Source organism: Rhinichthys klamathensis, unplaced genomic scaffold (assembly GCF_029890125.1).
Source record: "Rhinichthys klamathensis goyatoka isolate OS25496 unplaced genomic scaffold, OSU_Roscu_1.1 h1tg000060l_1, whole genome shotgun sequence".
NCBI classification, from domain to species: Eukaryota; Metazoa; Chordata; class Actinopteri; order Cypriniformes; family Leuciscidae; genus Rhinichthys; species Rhinichthys klamathensis.
The window spans coordinates 4,132,972-4,152,542 of NW_026606605.1; the positions used below are offsets into that span (position 1 = coordinate 4,132,972).

Genomic DNA, 19,571 nt, shown 5'->3' on the forward strand with positions numbered 1-19,571 from the left:
GATCCGATTTTCGAGATTTAGATAAGTGTTTTTGTTTTTTCCAGCTGTTACCTGAATTACAGGACTGTAGTTATGCAACATATTGATACTATTAGGCTATTATAGACATTTAACTGCAAATTAATGGAGTATTGATGGTTGTAAAGAACAATCCCCCTTCCAGAGTGTTGATACAACTGCTTTCACAACCTTGCACTGGTGTAGACGACAGAGGACGCAGAGGTATATCAGCAGCAATATTAGGGCTGTCGCGATTACCGCAATCTTGTAGTAGCCGCAGAGGATTGCAAGTAACCGCAGCAACCGCGATATTCACGTTTTTTTATAAGGCTATACCCTTCTTGTTTTGAACTTCATGCATGTGTATTGAATGTTAAACAAGTTCATAATGATAACAAACAATACTGTTTATCGTGGTGATGTGTAGCCTACAGAGGCTTCGCACAGACAGTGAATGAGAGAGATCGGCAGAGCGCGTGCGATTACCTGCGTCCAGGCCCGCCGACAGGGGGGGACAAACGGGTCTGTTGTCCCGGGCCCAGGGTAGGGAGGGGGGCCCAGAACTGGGCCCTCATTAAATTATGGAATAATTGTTAAAAAAATAAATAAAATAGGCATATTTGTTGAAAAAATATCTAATATTTGAGTTACATAAAAGCTTTTTATTCGTTTTCTTCCTAATTGTCCTTGAAATAGTGGTCAAGAACCCCCCCCTCCCCCCAAACAAAAATGGTTTGGCCACTGATCGAAATATGATGTTGTCATTTGATTTGAAGTTCAGTAGGCTAACGTTACGCTCAAAATGTCCGGTCAGCACAAGCCCGGTGCTCAGAAAAGAAAAGAAAAGAAAAGAAAAGAGAAGAAGAAAATAGAGGCCTTCGAGATGTCCTAAACAAATATTTTTAAAAAGGTGGTGACGGTGAAGCTGGAACTAACGTTAGTAAAGTCAACGTAGAGCAAGGTAAGAAACAGAAAAGCCAACGTTTATGAGTGTTGTCAAAGACCCGGCACTTCGGTACCAAGTCGGTACAAATTTCTTTTTAAACGTCACGCCACGGTACCAGGTTTTCTCAAACCCGGGATGCGCGTGCATGCCCAAAGCGCGTGCAGTTGCGTCCTCTTCATAAAAGCGCTGAGACATGGCGACCGGCGGTGCTGCTGCTGTGGTGGCTGTAAATCCACTTGTTGATAAGAAAGGAGGAAAGAGCCACATATGGAAATATGTTGGATATTAGCTCATAATAGCGACGCGGCGCGCTCGTTTTTACAGCCGCGCCTAAGTTCATTGTTGCATAGCAACGACAGACGCCACGGGAGAGCACGCGCTTGTGGAAAGGAGAAAGCGGTGCGAACTGCACTCTCCATGATGACGAGGAAGTATTAGCAAAGAATTCATTGATTTCTAGCCCTTGGATTAGCTTTACTACTATTTATGGAGATGAGAAATAAAAAGCCGGCTGAAATGCATCGTCATCATCGGTGAACAGGTAATGGGTCAAATCCGAGTCTATTTTTGCTGCGCTGCTCATGCTTAAAAGTGAAAGCACACTTTTGATGGACAAAAAATAAATATGATTTCACACAAAAAGTGCCCAAAATGCACAGATTATGCATGTCTAGTGTGTTTTAATGTCAGAATGTCAGAAAAGAAAATGAAGACATTTATAGAAAATGTACCCATTTAAACGTGTTTTTATTATTCATTTTGGGTAAAAGTATATGGTGTTTTATAAAAATAAAAAAAATCGTGGGGGGGCCCCATCTAAGATTATCTTGTCCCGGGCCCAGGCAAGACTGTCAGCTGGCCTGCCTGCGTCTGTCTTTGAAGTCATATGTATTCGTGGAAAAAGGTTGCCGTGTCAAAAGAAAGCGAAATATTTGTCGTATCATCCTTTTAACGTTCACGTCACGGGTATTTACCATAAATGCGCGTCAGCAGCAGCGCTGGTCAGCATTCCACAGCGCGAGGAAACCGCGGGGAAATAAAATCAGCGAGTCACGCATTGAATCAATGCCATATTGGTCTCTAATAAGTGAAGCATCAGCTTCAGCGTTACCCATGCGACGCATTGCTGCTCAGCTGAGCCTTGAAAAGTGGAACTCAAAGTTAAAAATAATTAACACCTTGTTTCATTACATCTCTTTTAATGAATCAGCTTTTTTGAACGTGTTCGTTGAATGAACGAATGACTCACTCAAAGCCCGTTGTTGTAACAGTGTGCGCGCTGAGTGAAAACCTTTCAATGCGCATACAGGGATCTCCAGTCGCGGCAAGTTAAAGTTCACGGGGAAAATGTAAGCCTATTATTAAATCAATCCTCTGAGTTACGGATCGATCTTTAGAAATTAATATGAAAATCGATCCAGAATTGGTGAATCGATTTTTTCAACACAGCCCTAAATGAAATGGTAAAAAAAAAAAACGAAAACATAAAACTATTATTCATTTTACATAGATGTCATAACCTATATGTTACCTGACAAATTAAATTACTGCAAATTATAATAGTTTTCTCAAATAACCTCATCACTTGAAGGAACACTCATGGATGAGGTCGAACTGGAAGCCATGTTAATCTTGGACTACATTGACCACCGTAGGAGTTAAAACGAAATCGGAATTGAGAGGAACAGAAACTAATATTCACTGGATGGTCATATACCTTTTCACCGCTAGATGGGGGTAAAAATCACACAGTGTAGCTTTAAGAAGCTGCGTCAAGTTGAAGTTTGTGTCGAGACTTGCATTCTGTCTTTTGAAAATATGTAGCATTACACATCCTTATATTAAATGCACATACAGTTGAAACTTTTCTTTGTATATTTAATCTATCTTTGAAGCATTCCGTTTTAAATGCTGGTCAACTGTTTCGTGTCCTATACATTATTCAAATGCATTTGTATCTTAACACTATAGTATCTCCGTTTAAAATCCAATCCGCACTGGCCTGTTGACTACTTTTCGCAGGGAAATAATGGAAACATGGGGAGCTTCTTTCTCTGCCTCTTGACTAAGATGAATTTAGCATTGGGTGTTGGAGCTCGCTGAAGTATCATGCCTCCCAAAGGGAAGATTTTTTTCTTCTTCTTGAATTCATGTTGAGGATGTGTTTCCTGATTGCGAATTCTTCTAAGCATCCTTAAACGCTCGTGGTAATTTAGAAAGAGCCTAAGAGAATCCACTTGTTTTGTAGTGTTTTCTTCCTTTGGTTCTTCCTGCGACATCTTATGGAAATTCCTCCTTTCCTGCCTATGCCGTTGGAATTTATTAGCAACCCACGCCGTTCATCTTTTCACGCACTCAGAGGTCTAGCCGACCAATCAGCTCCAGAGAAGAGAGTGCCGCGCTGAACATGTTAAACGTGTTAAAAGAGCAAACATAAAAAAATGTCTCCATGCATAGCTGTAAAACTATTTTTAGGCCGTGATTGTTCAGAAGAGGTTGTGTGGAAGCCCTTGATGATTTGGATATGTATTATGCTAATTACTTTGATATGCCCTCCCTCATTTATATTTAATAATGGTTAATCAGCCATTGATGATTAGTACAAAGGTGAGGTTTGTTCTTTAAAATTTAAAAAAAATTAAAAAAAAATAACTCTCATGAATATATAAATTGTGAGTGCAACTTAACTTAATTAGAAACACTCCTATTTTAGATTCAGGTGTCAAAAAAAAAAAAAAAAAATCCCTGGGATTCATTTGGTTTGTACAGGGACTCTTGGTACTATATACTGAATGTGCTCATTTAAAGACTTACATTCAGCAAAGTAGACAGGGAATTATCCACTTTCCACTAAACTTCACTTTTTTGGGGGGCAGGTATAGCCTCATCTGAGCGAGGAGTAGAAATATATGCTCTCATGAGTGTGTGTTCACATTATGAGGGATTTTCATGTGCCCGAGGACCAGGCCAGATATAGAAAGTATTTTGGTGGCAGGTCTCTGTTGGCTTATGTAGGTTTTCTCAGGAGCTGCTACAAGAGGAGGTTTGTAGCAGCACACTTAAAATGTTCCTCACACAATGGAGAGATTTACATTTCATTCAAGGGCAAGAGGAAGCTCCTGCAGAGATGTCTAACATTATTGTGCAAATGTAAAACAGCGCTAATAGTATGTGAGCTTTAGCATTTGTGATTGTACAACCGTATGCATCAGTTCCATACTAATAAAGAGTGCGTGGTGTAGAAGCATTTTCTCACTGGATTTTATGGATGCTTTCCACTCGAAAATCTGATTGGATGAGCCACATTTGAAGCTTATAAAATAGCCGATGTATGCACAGTTGTGACAGCATGTGGTTCATATATACATGAACCACATGACATGCTAAAACTGTTCGGAGGGTTGTCATGATTGAAATTATTTTTATTTATGAATGTATTTGTGTGTGTGTCCAGAACCTGACGATGATGAGCAGAAGGTGAAGACTCAAAGGCCGCGATCAGCTGACCAGCCAGGTGTGTTCCAGGCCCAGACAGGTGAATCCCATCTACTGTCAATACATGCTCCCTCATAATACAACTTTACCTCATGTAAACACAATAGTTTGATCAAATGCAGTTACGGCGGTCATAATCGTAGTAACCATAATCATAGTAAAACGTGGCGTGTGCTAATTTTAAACACAATAGACATGCATGTAAACACTTCAATATTCATTAACACTTCAATATACACTCACCGGCCACTTTATTAGGTACACCTGTCCAACTGCTCGTTAACACTTAATTTCTAAGCAGCCAATCACATGGCGGCAACTCAGTGCATTTAGGCATGTAGACATGGTCAAGACAATCTCCTGCAGTTCAAACCGAGCATCAGTATGGGGAAGAAAGTTGATTTGAGTGACTTTGAACGTGGCATGATTGTTGGTGCCAGAAGGGCTGGTCTGAGTATTTCAGAAACTGCTAATCTACTGGGATTTTCACGCACAACCATCTCTAGGGTTTACAGAGAATGGTCCGAAAAAGAAAAAACATCCAGTGAGCGGCAGTTCTGTGGGCGGAAATGCCTTGTTGATGCCAGAGGTCAGAGGAGAATGGCCAGACTGGTTCGAGCTGATAGAAGGGCAACAGTGACTGAAATAACCACTCGTTACAACCGAGGTATGCAGCAAAGCATTTGTGAAGCCACAACACGCACAACCTTGAGGCGGATGGGCTACAACAGCAGAAGACTCCACCGGGTACCACTCATCTCCACTACAAATAGGAAAAAGAGGCTACAATTTGCAAGAGCTCACCAAAATTGAACAGTTGAAGACTGGAAAAATGTTGCCTGGTCTGATGAGTCTCGATTTCTGTTGAGACATTCAGATGTTAGAGTCAGAATTTGGCGTAAACAGAATGAGAACATGGAACCATCATGCCTTGTTACCACTGTGCAGGCTGGTGGTGGTGGTGTAATGGTGTGGGGGATGTTTTCCTGGCACACTTTAGGCCCCTTAGTGCCAATTGGGCATCGTTTAAATGCCACGGCCTACCTGAGCATTGTTTCTGACCATGTCCATCCCTTTATGGCCACCATGTACCCATCCTCTGATGGCTACTTCCACCATGTCACAAAGCTCTAATCATTTCAAATTGGTTTCTTGAACATGACAATGAGTTCACTGTACTAAAATGGCCTCCACAGTCACCAGATCTCAACCCAATAGAGCATCTTTGGGATGTGGTGGAACGGGAGATTCGCATCATGGATGTGCAGCCGACAAATCTGCGGCAACTGTGTGATGCCATCATGTCAATATGGACCAAACTCCCTGAGGAATGCTTCCAGCACCTTGTTGAATCTATGCCACGAAGAATTGAGGCAGTTCTGAAGGCAAAAGGGGGTCCAACCCGTTACTAGCATGGGGTACCTAATAAAGTGGCCGGTGAGTGTACATTAATATAATACAGTATTGATGGTCGAAAACAGGCGTCTAAAAAAAATCAAATGCATCCATAGAAATGTGTTTTGCATTCGTCATAAGTACAGTGGCCAGTAACACACCTACTGAATGTGAATTCATCGTTTGTGCTGTGCATTGGGGTATGTGAATAAAAAAATAACCACAATTTGAGTAATCAAAATAATGAAGTTGCATGTAAACGGGAGTAAAGAGGTTTGCTTGTGTCATGTAAACATGTTACTGTGATGAAGTCCTTACTCTTATTATTGGAAATAATCACATTATTGTTTCGCAAGTCATTGTTTAGCCGAATTGCATTTCAGCACCATGGACAGCGCTTTGTTGAATAGAAAGTTCCCTTTACTCTTGAATAACACCAAAGTATCCTAAAAACAAAGTCTCACAGATTCCACAACAATATTAAGCACCACAACTGTTTTCAGCATTGATAATAATAAGAAACGTTTCTTGAGAACCAAATCAGCCTCTTAGAATGATTTCTGAAGGATCATGTGACACTGAAGACTGGAGTAATGATGCTGAAAATTCAGGTTTGTCATCAAAGGAATAAATTAAATTTTAAAACATATTAAAACAGAAATCAGCTATTTCAAGTTAAAACAATATTTCATATTACTGTTTTTACGGTATTTTGAGCATAAGAGAGTTTTTAAAAAATAAAAAAAATCTTGCTGAACCTAAATGCTTGAGTGCTAGTATATGTGTATAAAACTAACAAATCTGACATATTTTAAATAAATATAAATAATATATTGTAAAATGTGTTATAAATTTAAAAGTAATATAACATATTATATTATATAAAATAAAATAATGTTTTTTCTTTTTAAATAAAAATATATTTTTTTTAAGTATGTGAATATTCTAATCCTGAAGTAAGTGGCATCCCACCTTTTCCTCTTTTCAGCATCCATCTCTGTGAAAGAAAACGTATGTGCGCAAACTCCCGATGGCGTTCCTGTCCCCATCAGCCCCCTGCCCTCTATTCTCCACCCATCCGCTCCGCAAATAAGGCTAAGCTCTGACTCATCACATGCAAATGAAGATGTAATGCGATTACAAGACGTGCAATTAATTTGATTTGCCCATTCATTTTATGATGTCGCCTCTATCCAAGGACACAGCTTTAAAAAAAAATGACTGACATATTCCCACCCGTCACATTCAGATACGTCTGCCACCGACCTTGCAACACCTTTTAGAAGACCTTAAGCTGCTGAAGACCTCAAAAGGATTTTTATGAGGTTTTTGTGAATATTTGGAAATGCTTTTTTAGTTTATTGAAGGTGGCAATGAAGCATAAACCTTCTGGACTAACGTTGACCTTGAACTTTCTTAAAGTCTTTGCTTTCTGTCTGTGTCAGGAAAATCAAGATTTTCTCCATCTCGTGTTTTGTAGGTGACCCGGCAGCGGAGGAGTGGTCTCAGTGGAGCGTGTGTTCGCTGACATGTGGGCAAGGTTGGCAGGTTCGCTCTCGTTCGTGTGTATCCTCTCCGTACGGGACCCTCTGCAGTGGCCCGCTGAGGGAAAACCGACTCTGCAACAACACTGCCACCTGCCCAGGTGAGCCGCAGCATCAAGCAGGTAGAGTACCTCCATGCTTCTGGACGTCCCTCTACACACTTACACTTCCTCACACTGCACGACAAGGTCAAACATAAGTCAGCTTTAGTTGAATGTTTGCTTTGTTAGTAAATACTGGCCGACGCATGAGAAGAAACGGATATTTTTAGACGTTTTGGTTAATATTATTCCTTTTGCACTGCACACACGTACTATTGCATGCTACACTGCATGCTTAAAATACATGTGCATCACCCACACACACTGCATTTCTGTTTAGTATCTATTGTGGCATTGAGTACAATGGGCACTGTTGTACTGCATTGATATCAACCAAGTCTTTTAGTATTTTTCCGTCCATGTCCTTGAGTGCACTTGAGTTTGGTGTGATGCAGGTGAGATCAGTGCAGGTCTCACTGGCATTTCTGTTTGCACGTCTGCACCTGAATGAATATCAGCACGTTAAAAGGAAACACTATTAAATGGACATTTACAGTCCTGGATGCTGATTGGTCAGTTCAGCATTCACGGGGTGCTAAAAGCCGCATTATACAACATGGACTCTTCACTGTTTGTATCACGTAGCTTGTATGTGTTCGTTCCAGACAGACTGTTTGTCTGTGTGTTAGTGGTGGGGGGTTTCAGTGACTCTTTTTGCAGGTTACATCGATTCGCCAGTAGGTGACGACTGGTGACTGTCCTTTTGAGTGAGTCATTGAATCATTCATTCAGTCAATTTGTTCAAGAACATGGATTCATTCAGGAACTTAAGAAGACACTGTATTTATGAGTAAAAGACCGAACTATGTTGGCTTTATGAGTGGGCTTTTCTCTCGAGTTCAGGATGTGTCAATGAAATGACCTTTGCAATTGTTCATAAGCTGTAATCTTTAATGTTGACAGTACAATTTGCACACATTTTTTTTGCACTGCCTGCTGATATAAGAAATAAAACAGTGCTTAGTAAGCTAATTTATGAGGGGATAAAATTGCATCCCCCATTTAGTGTCAATTACCAACTATTACCATGAATGTACGCTACCAGTCAAATGTTTGGGGTCAGGATATTTAAATATATATATATATATATATATATATATATATATATATATATATATATATATATATATATATATATATATATATATATATATATATATATATATATATATATATATATATATATATTTATATATATTTATATATATATATTCAGCAAGGATGCATTTGAGTTGATCAAAAGTGACAGTGAAGACATTTATAATCCAACAAAATATTTCTATTCCAAATAAAAGATGTTCATTTAAACGTTCTATTCAATAAATAATCCAGAACAATTTTATTATCTCAGCTTCCACCAAAATATTAAGCAGCAATGTTTCAACATTGATAATTTGTCTTAATAGAATCATTTCCGAAGGAACATGTTGTGACACTGAAGACTGGAGTAAAGATGCTGAAAATTCAGCTTTGTCATCACAAGAATAAAATACATTTTAACGTATATTAGTTTTGAATACTATCTCACAATATAGCTTTTTAATATATACCGTCGGTGTATGAATGAGTGAGTGAATGGGTGAATGTGAGGCAGTATGTAAAGCGCTTTGGTGGCCATTGGGTCTGTGAAAGCGCTATATAAATGCAGTCAATTTACCATTACCATTTGAATACATATCTGATCAAATAAATGCAGCCTTGTTGAGCATAAGAGACTTTCAAAAACATGAAATAATCATGTGACCACCGACTCTTGAACGGTAGTATACAGTAAATAATTAGCATTTCATATCATATTGCTTAAGTATGGCGACTTTTCCCAGTCCACAAACCTGTCTGTTTTCCCTCAACAGTTGTATTGTTTTAGAGATGGATGAAATTATTAAATATATGGTCATAGCATTAACCCCAGTCAGCCTAAATAATATAACCAGGGGCCTTTTGACGGATTAAACGTTGTGGTACGCAATGTAATTTCAGTGAGAAAAAAATTATTTGTTATGTTTTTCCTGCTTAAAATTGGACACTATAACAATATCAATAAACATTATCATTATTTTTAAATTTATTTATTATTTAAAAGTTTGTTGCCTCAGGGCAACATTGTACCACAATGGACAAATTGAAACATTTGACATTTTCATGAAGAAACAAATTATAGATTTATTGAAAACATCAATGTATTTAACTAAACACTTGAACAAACACATTTGTCAAGTTTTTAATGAATTACACATTTCATATTTAATAAAAAGTAACATTTATTATCTACCTGTTGCCCTCAGGCAACATTGTACCATCGTGCAACGCAAGTACTACAAACCATCATATCAAGTTATCATATCAAAACATTACAATCGGTGTTGTTTCAGGGTAAAACATTAACAATCACCATAACCTTTTCCTAATATGAAGGCCAGGCCTGAACAACAGCAAGATCAAACATGTGGAAGACCTCCCAGGCCGACCTAATGACCCGTGTGAGGTCAGGGGGGCCGACGGGAGCACCCCAAAATCCGAAAATCCCAGAAGCAGCGCCGCCTTCATCCTGTGTGGCACCACACGCCGCCGTCCCACTCACCCACTATTTGTCCAATTACCCACTATAGTGGCCAAATGTCCCGTTGACCCCACTGAACGGTCCAAAGCCACGACCCCGTCCCACAAACCCACTATTTGTCCGATTACCCACTATAGTGGCTAAATGTCCCGTCGACCCCGGCTGACCACTCCCAAGCCACACGCCCCCTCCCACTCACCCACTATTTGTCCAATTACCCACTTTAGTGGCCAAATGTCCCGTTGACCCCACTGAACGTTCCCAAGCCACGACCCCGTCCCACAAACCCACTATTTGTCCGATTACCCACTATAGTGGCTAAATGTCCCGTCGACCCCGGCTGACCACTCCCAAGCCACACGCCCGTCCCACGAATCCACTATTTGCCCGATTACCCACTATAGTGGCCAATAGTGACTGTCGAACCATGCTGAGTTTTCAGATTGTAAAAATCCAGATACATTTAGATAGTTCAAACTCTTTTCCTTACAATTAAACTATACTTGTATTCAAACCTAGTATGCCTGGTATGGCCTTATGTGATTCCATTACGGTACAATGTTGCCTCGAGGCAACATGCAGTTTTATGTAATTCCCTATGATACATGTGATGATATATAATGTAATGTGTTTGAAAATACTTCTTTACTAACCAATGAACGTGACTAAGATTTTTTGTAGTTGATTATCTGGACAGAAATTAGTGAAAAATGCCCTTGTCAGTGGAGAAAATATGGAGCCATGTGACATGTGCACTTGTGCTGAAAGAGGGAACACAATGGACCCCTGTGGGTTATATGTCCACTCTTTTGCACTTTCATTGGTTAGTATTTGAGTTCCCCTCCCCTTAGAGAGCATTGACAAATAAAATTGTATTAGTTTTTATTCTAAAAAAGCTAAAATAGACTATGTTGCCTGGAGGCAACACCGTACCATAGAGGGTTAAACGCTGAGTAGTGGATGCAAATCTTCATGCTTACAAGGCATAGACAGAGTGCCCTTTATTGCAGATCATCAGCGGTGCTGTGTAAGTCCTTCTATGTGTTTTAATTCTATATTTATGTAAAACAGGGTAACTCAATTTACCTCTCACTTGTGCATTCAGCGTGAGTTCTGATATTCAGCGTCTGGGCTTTGATGAGATGGTTGACACGTTCGGCACAAGTCTGCGGATCAGCGCTTTAGGACGTGATTTAAGGACATCAGCAGATGATCTCAGCCGAGCAGGCGAGCCCGAAGAGAATCAAAGTGAGGGATTTCTCCTGGAAATATCTGCTTGCCGAGGATTGATTCTGAGCGGCGATCGATGAAGCTCAGATATGAGTGACCGACATTACGTTTAGACACGCAAACGTTCGGATTGCATGGATTCCCGATGCTTAAGACAGAAAAGCTGATTATAGCGAAACAATCCGTCAATAAAAAAGAGAAACAAGACGGTCGGGTATAAGAACACAAGATGCTTGCTGTTGAGTTCTTTTCTGAGCATTTTACAATATTTATGCTGACAACATAAACAGGCAGGCACTATATTTACTAAAGGGATAAAAAAATTGGCAGAGAAAGACCATGTTAACCGGAGCAGAGTGTGTGTGTGTGTGTGTGCGCATGTGTTCATAGATTACTTTCACTCCGCGGGAAGTGGGATGCGCACTGGCGGAAAGGGACCGACTGTCTTTGAGATTAGCCTGAGCTATAGCGTAGCTTTAACTCTCAATGGAAGTCCCTTGGTCCTCCTTTTGGCTCGCGTTCAAACGAACTTAATTGATTTGCGAAAGCAATTATGGCTAGGTTTATTTAGTTTGGAGGAGAGTTATTATTCAAAATTGATCAAGCACAGCCTTCAAATAAAATGGGTTCTTTTTAAAATAACAGCAATTCCGGCTGCAGTCTGAAATTGCTCTCTGTTTGCTCATTAGCTAATCCCAATCTAGAGCTCAGTTTAATTTGTGGACAAAAGCCATCGATAGCTGTTTCCGTCGGAATTAACATTGCAATTTGAAATTTGTTCTCTGTTGCTTTCTCGGGAAAGACCAGGGATGTTTTACCATGTAAAATGTTCATTTTGTTTTATCATGACATTGTATTTCTATTTAATGCGTCTCACAAGAGGGAAATAAGGGAGACAGGGGCTAGTTGTCAGACTTTTGGAAGAGAAATTCAACATTTCATGACCTTTTGTATAGCGGGACATGTTTTTACAATACATGGGGTAAGTTGTCACAATGGAAGCTGCCAATAAACTAAAATTAGGATATGTTTACATGACAACGATGTACTGCGTCTTTCTCGAGTGCAGACGACAACGTTGTCAAACCGATCCCTGTTTACATGGATCCACGAAAACGACTAAAAACAGTTTTATATATATCTATAGATTGAACACGTGATACACATGCGCATGATGACGTCACTCTTTTCACAAATTCGTGTTTTTGCAGTTTACACAGAGACAATAACGGTTTTGTTTTCAAAATCTTGACTTTAAATCACGGTTTCATGTTTCAAATTAACAGCCGAAGCACATAACAAGTGTTTTTTTTTCGGGGGGTTTTAACAGTGTCGCGTAAATAGTCCCTTTAACAGCTAAACAATTAGGAAACAAAAACCTATTAATGAAAGGGTAATCGAATAAAAGTAACAAATACCTTTTTTTGGCCAACAAATACATTAATCAACTTTTCAACATAAATCAACATTTAAAACATGTGACAAACCCAGCTTGACAAACACACTTGTCAGATAATAGTAAAAAAAAAAAAAAATCAGTTAAAATCTACCTTTATTACATAGTTTTAGTGTGTTTTTTTTTTTTACTTTTTGTTCATTTGTTACCCAAAAGCTAAAACAAAATACATTTTATAATTTTAGTTTGGATGACACGCACACACACACACACACGCACACACACACACACAGCTGTGTTTTTGTGATATATGAGGACATTCCATAGGCGTAATGACTTTTATACTGGACAAACTGTATTTTCTATCCCCCTACACTGCCCCTATCCCTCATGCAATGTCCTCATATGTCACGTGTAAGTTGTAATACCAGTGTAATATGCATGTCATTATACACATTTGTGTCCTCATATATCACAAAAACAAAAGCACACACACACACACAAAAGCCATTGGTATAGAATTTAATTAATAATATATGCCTTTGTGACAATTAGCCTCAGCATCCCCTAAAGATGAACTTTTTTTATTCCCTTTTTAAATAAAGGCTAAGATATCAGTCAGAAGGTTTCCATGGCAAGATCACAAGTTATCTGCAATACTAAAACCTTGGTCCCAATGTAAGCCAAAATCTAAATGAATCTTTTCATGATAGCCTTAAGAAATTCCTCTCAATGCCTTTGAGGATATGTCTATCGCTCCTGCGTGTCATTGTGTCTGGGCAGTAGAGCAGAGCAGCGTAAGGCCAAACTCAATCTGCTCCACTTTAATGAAGAAACGCTTTTCAAAGCTCACGGCTCTATTGATGAATGAAATCTGATGCAATTATCTCAGACAGGTAAAATGGCTCATGAGACCTAGATTCAAATGGGAGAGCCATGTTTAAGTAAACTTTTGGAGGATGATGCTTTGGGGACTCATAATGTTTTTTAAAGCTGGGAGTCCTTTGTGGAATTTAATGGAATACTGAAATAAATAAAGCAGCACATTAATGCAGGATTATAGATGATGTGGTTGCTCATATGAGAACAAATCAGTTCCAATGCCACAACTACATTATTGTTCATTCTGGTGCAACTTTTGGGCATTATGCTTGACAACATATGCAGTAAACATCTTTCTCTGTAACACTTTGTCAATGATCATGGTCCACTTTAGACATTCTACTAACTAAGTAACTTTGCAACTACATGTCAACTAACTCTCATTAGAGTATTACTAGACTGTCTGCTTAATATCTGCTAACACTTTATTTGATGCTCCCCAACAGACATTAATATAAGTAACTTTGCAACTACGTCAACTACAAACCCGAACCCCACCACCCATAACCATAACATAACAGTCTACTAGTACTCTAACGAGAGTTAGTTGTAGCTGCAGAGTTACTTATATTAGTAGAATGTCTAAAGTGGACCATCAAAATAAAGTGTATCCTCTTTCTCTAGTGGTCATTTAATTATATACTTTATTTTTTGCATGAATTTAGTGCTAAATGCAAATTACCATAAAATAGAGTATATTTAGCCTATAGCAAAATAAATAAAAAATATACATATTAAAATGTGGAGAAAATGCTTTTGTTTTTGAAGCCAAAGTGTGGGCGTCCAATCAAACTCTGTCGCATTTTTCCATCGATTCCTCTGTCGCTTAGTAGAAGCAGCCAAATTAAACAGAAGCCAACATGATCAGTTTGGATGAAATCATTGAAATTTGTGAGAAAAATGTGTGGTTTAATCTCACTGTATTGAGTCAACATGTTTGATGTGCAATATCAAATCTGCGTCCTGAAGAAAAATCAAGTGAGAACCACTGTATTCCTTTAATCTTAGGGCAAAAGGGGCAATTGCATCAGTTAACCAACAGGTGGTGCTATGCATTTGTTTTTACCCTTTAAATCTAGTGACGCATCAGACTACAGGGATCCAAGGATAGCTCATTCATCGCAGCTTTTTAAAGGGTAACTGCATCAGTTATATCTGCAGACGCTGTTGCTGTTGGCCTAACTGATATAAATAATATTTACGACATGTAAACAACACTGAACAATGCCTGCAGCCTGCAGAGCCACAGAACAGGGGTTTGGTGGTGTTGTAAATGCTCAGAGGGGACATTGATCTATTGGTTTGAGGATTGCTGTCTGCCCCGCATGCCCGGTTCACAACCACATCTCTTTCTGTGCCTGTTTATTTATTTCTCTCTGTCTAGACTCCTTCTCTACCTTTTCGACATCAAACCTGACTGCTTTTTGTTGCTTTTTTTACCCTGAGTATGTGGTCTGGTGGTCAGTATGTACCTATTTTTACATTTATCCCTCTCTTCCTCCGTCGTAGGAGGAATTGACACCCCCTGTGGGGAGCGGATAGACGGGCTCTGGGTCTCTGCATGAGTCCACACAGACAGTGATTTGATGGATACTGCAGTACATAATGTGGTCTATAGAGGCAATGAGCACTGCGGGCACATCAGCCTAGTATTCAGCCTCTCCCCATGCCACACAAAATCAGTGCTGTTATCCTCCCCTCGCATCTCACCCTTTACAGCATCTCATCAGGCCAAAACTACCAGAATGTTTGGAAGTCACGGCAAGAATAGACTTCCAGTGACTCGCCAGCCATGGGAAAGTTGAACGCTTATTTAATGTTTACTCACATGGGCATTTACTCATCTTATTTTCTTTCTAAAGGCTGTCAAGCTCCAATAATAGCACTTTTCGAAGTCTGCTGAAGCCATATACAGTAACGTGTGATACATGATATATGTCATCTCCACTATAGCTCTCATTTATCATAATTAGTGTCTCTAATTCCATTGTGCCAGGTTTAAAGTTAGCACTGTCATACAACACACAACAGTTGTCGTGACCGATTGTAACTCGACACAAGTAAGCAAAGTAGTAAATTACCCCTCTGGGTAACACTTTACTTGAAGGGGTGTGCATAAGACTAACATGACACCTTCATAATCATGACATGACACATGTTATGAATATGAAGGAAGTTGTATGCATGTTTATGACAACTGTCATTAAGTGTCATTCGCTCAATTATGACAATTTTAATGCAAATATGACATTGTTTGAGATGTCTTTGTTATGACACCTTGACATAAACCAATACATCATAACCTGCAGTGTCTTTGTCATGACAACTTGACATTACTAAGACAACACAACCTGTCATAAACATGACATAGCAGATTAATTATCAAACTTAAGAAACCACTTAGCTTTATTGGTTAACATTACATTAAACTGTCAGGTGGTTGGTTTTGACATTGGCTGTCATGAAGCCATTATAACTGTTTAATGACAAATTCAATTTGTACCACTGTAGTTGAGGTCACGAAAAATATTCATGACACAGTTATAATGGCCTTATGACAGCCAATGTCAAAACCAACCACATGACAGTTTAACTTAATTTAATGTCAAGTTGTCATGACAAAGACACTGACAGGTTATGATGTTATGGTTTATGTCAAGGTGTCATAACAAAGACATCTTAAACAATGTCATATTTGCATTCAAAATGTCATTATTGAGCGAAAGACACTTAATGACAGTTGTCATAAACATGCATAAACCCTAATTCATATTCATGACATATGTCATGTCATGGTTATGAAGGTGTCATGTCAGTCTTATGTACACCCCTTCAAGTAAAGTGTTACCGACCTCGGAAACCGCGCTGTAGTTATCATAAATCAGTGGTTCTCAATTGTTGTTGTTTTTCTTCCAAAATCACATATTACACATATTATACACGTATATGTTATAGTTCATGTTTCTATTATCATTTTATTTGAATCATATGGGTAAAAAAAGGTCTTTATTTAATCTTGACAAACTATACATCATTACAAAGATCAAAGTATTAATTTTCCGTTTTTCTTTGTCTTATTGTGACAGTAATTTCTTATTTTTTGTCAGGATATATGCAAAATTGAAATTCATGCCTTCACGCCTCAAAAAATGCCTTTAATATGAAATATGAGCCCTTTAGAATATATCCACTGAGGGAAAATAAATAAATAGATAAATATATACATTATATATATATATATATGGTATTTATAATGCAATACTAATCGAAATAGCCTGTATTACTGTATAGTGCTATAAAATATCTTCTGCTTCATCGTATCACAGAAAAAAGTTATTTCCTCTAATCACTTACTATGATTGTAATTTGCATTTTTACATATTTTTCTGCAACCCTATTAGCAGCCGGTCCTCTACTCTGTTAAATGATTTTTAGGAAGATTATTGGAGTAGGTTTTGCAAGAAAATACAATTTCAGTTTAATGTTACTTGCCATTTCTCTGTAATTGTTTGTGAAATGCATTAGCAATTCCTGAGTTAAAATGGTTCCAAATTAAATCCATTAAAAAAAAATCTGTGTAGAAAGTGACTTTTATAAATGGCAGAAGGTAACTAGAGACTTATAAATGCATAAATGTATTTTTTTGTTACCAGTTGTCTTATTTGATATGCCGAAGATGGCTTTTGTGTCCAAGTTCTTTGAACAACAAGCGCCACTATGTTTTCTATCTTTCTTTCTATCTATCCATCCATCCATCCAAACCCCCCCCCCCTCCCCACACACACACACACACACACCCACACTCTCTCTCTCTCTCTCTCTCTCTCTCTCTCTCTCTCTCTCTCTCTCTCTCTCTCTCTCTCTCTCTCTCTCTCTCTCTCTCTCTCTCTCTCTCTCTCTCTCTCTCTCTCTCTCTCTCTCTCTCTCTCTCGCACACACATGTAGACAGAATGATTTTGATTTTATATGTACAAACTGTATATTGTATCCCTCACACTAACCCTACCCCTAAACCTACCCATCATAGAAAGCTTTCTGCCTTTTTACATTTTCAAAAAACATCACTTAGTATTATCCCCATAATGTAGGGTTTACCAGGCCACACACACACACACACACACACACACACATACACATTCGCTTCATACAAGCTTTTTTATTCTGCATGCTGTATGTGCAGCTGAGCCATGGCTCCTTTGAGTTTTGCACTACAGAGCGTTATCAATTATTTATCAGCATGCATAATTCACAGTACATCCCTGCTCTACACTGAGGAGGCCTTACAATCTCTCCCTCGCTCTTTCCAATAGCCCCCTCCAAAACCTCCTTTTCTGTCTCTTTTACTTACTCTTTCGTTCCCCCCTTTCCTCAAATCCTGGCCAATTCTCTTGCCTTCTATCCCCTGTCAGGATCTGTTTTTCTTTCTGTCCTCACCCGAGTCACTCTTTTCAACCTCACTCTTCCATCCTTCTCTTCTGTTTTTCATATGGTCTTATATTAACGTCTTATCTTGTGATTTCACAGTCACTCCACACACCTCAAGATGCATGTCCTCCCTCTTTCTATGGCAACACAGAGAATCAAATGTTGACTTCCTTGTTGGTTTAGTAAAGATGTCCGCTCTTCCACTTTCAAAGATCTGTTGGATTCATCTCGGCTGTTGTTTTAACTGTTGTCGCACTGCAGGGGTTTGTCAAAGTTCATTCACACCCTCACCCATAACATCTCATCAAGCCCACAGTCATACATTAAGTTCCAATAAATAGTAACTAGTAACCTATAGTAAGCTGCCTTTGTTTGCATCATTGAGGATTATTCCCAATGCGAAGACTGTTTCATACAGTAGGCTACATAGTTCTCCGCTACCTAGTTTGAGACAATTTCTAAGGCAGCATCGCATAATGTGCCCAGAATGCATTGTGACTAGCACAGTTTTTACTTTTAAATCATTTTAAACTGACCATTTCACAGGAACTTTCAGTGTGATTACAGAGAATTGAGAAATGTAGTAAATGATTAAATATATAACTAAAATTAATTGTTGATAAAAATTTGTTTTAAATTATTGTAAGCGATTGACCTCAAATGTGCTATGTTGTGCCTATTAAATTAGAATGTCATTTGCCTGTATTAAAATCGATTGTGAAGCGAGGTAATTTGAGTACACGAGCATTGACTAAGTATGCTTCAAATTCATAAAATGTGGAAATCTTTCGACCATTTTTGAGATTTAAAAAATGATTGCTTATGTGCACTCTGTATATTTGTGCGCACTATGTATATTTATGCTTCTTACGTACACTGTTTTGAAATCGATTTTGAAGTAAAAAGTGACTAAGTACTTAAAATGAAGTAAAGGTACACTAAGTAACGTCTGACCCTCTAGTGGTTAAAAACAAAACTGCATGCATTTTACGGAAGAACATTGTTTTGGTTATGCTTCGGAATATGGTTATCCTACTGCTCATAAAACATTTATTACAAGGCTTAAGAGATATAACCAGTGTAGATGGAAAGGAACTCAAGCTGACTAGCTGAAGATGTTACTGTAGCTTTACCCATTAAAGGTGATCTACGTAACTTTTAGCGGCCTCTAGTGGTGATGTTTCAGATTGCAACCAAATTTTACAAGAGCGCTCGTGCTCGAACTCATAGACAATACCGTCTATTACGCAAATATCTCGGCGAATACAAGACGGATTCGGCGAGCACCGAGCTCCTTGGGACCATCTAGTCGAGCTGAAAAGAACCATATAAGTTCCATAGTCTTTGGTGGTGTTTTCGCGAAGATATTAGCAGAAAACCATCGGGCGCGCTGCAAAATTGCGGACGCCGGTGACGTCACGATCTCAGAAGAAAATCGCTCGTATCTCTGGAACGCAAAGACCCAGAGAGCTCAAATTCGGGGGAGGAGGTCCCAGGGGAACCCTTGCCCGAACGCTAGAGTGGCGGGCCTCGGGGATGCCCCCTACCGGATCGCCGTTCGCTGGGACCCCCGATTTCGAACGGCTATAACTCGGGG

At 38.9% G+C, this 19,571-nt stretch overlaps 1 protein-coding gene across 20 annotated transcripts in view; it reads left to right on the forward strand.

Moving 5' to 3' along the window:
• The window catches only part of adgrb2 (adhesion G protein-coupled receptor B2), a 346,370-nt gene that overhangs the window by 167,027 nt on the left and 159,772 nt on the right, over nt 1–19,571 (forward strand). For 16 of the 20 annotated variants that reach the window (XM_056249721.1, XM_056249717.1, XM_056249719.1 and 13 more), the window contains exons 3-4: nt 4,401–4,481; nt 7,317–7,502. In XM_056249721.1, the coding sequence (XP_056105696.1) occupies nt 4,401–4,481; nt 7,317–7,502 (267 nt within the window). The remainder of the gene's footprint in view (nt 1–4,400; nt 4,482–7,316; nt 7,503–19,571) is intronic. The other 4 variants (XM_056249711.1, XM_056249730.1, XM_056249723.1 and 1 more) reach the window with 2 other exon arrangements.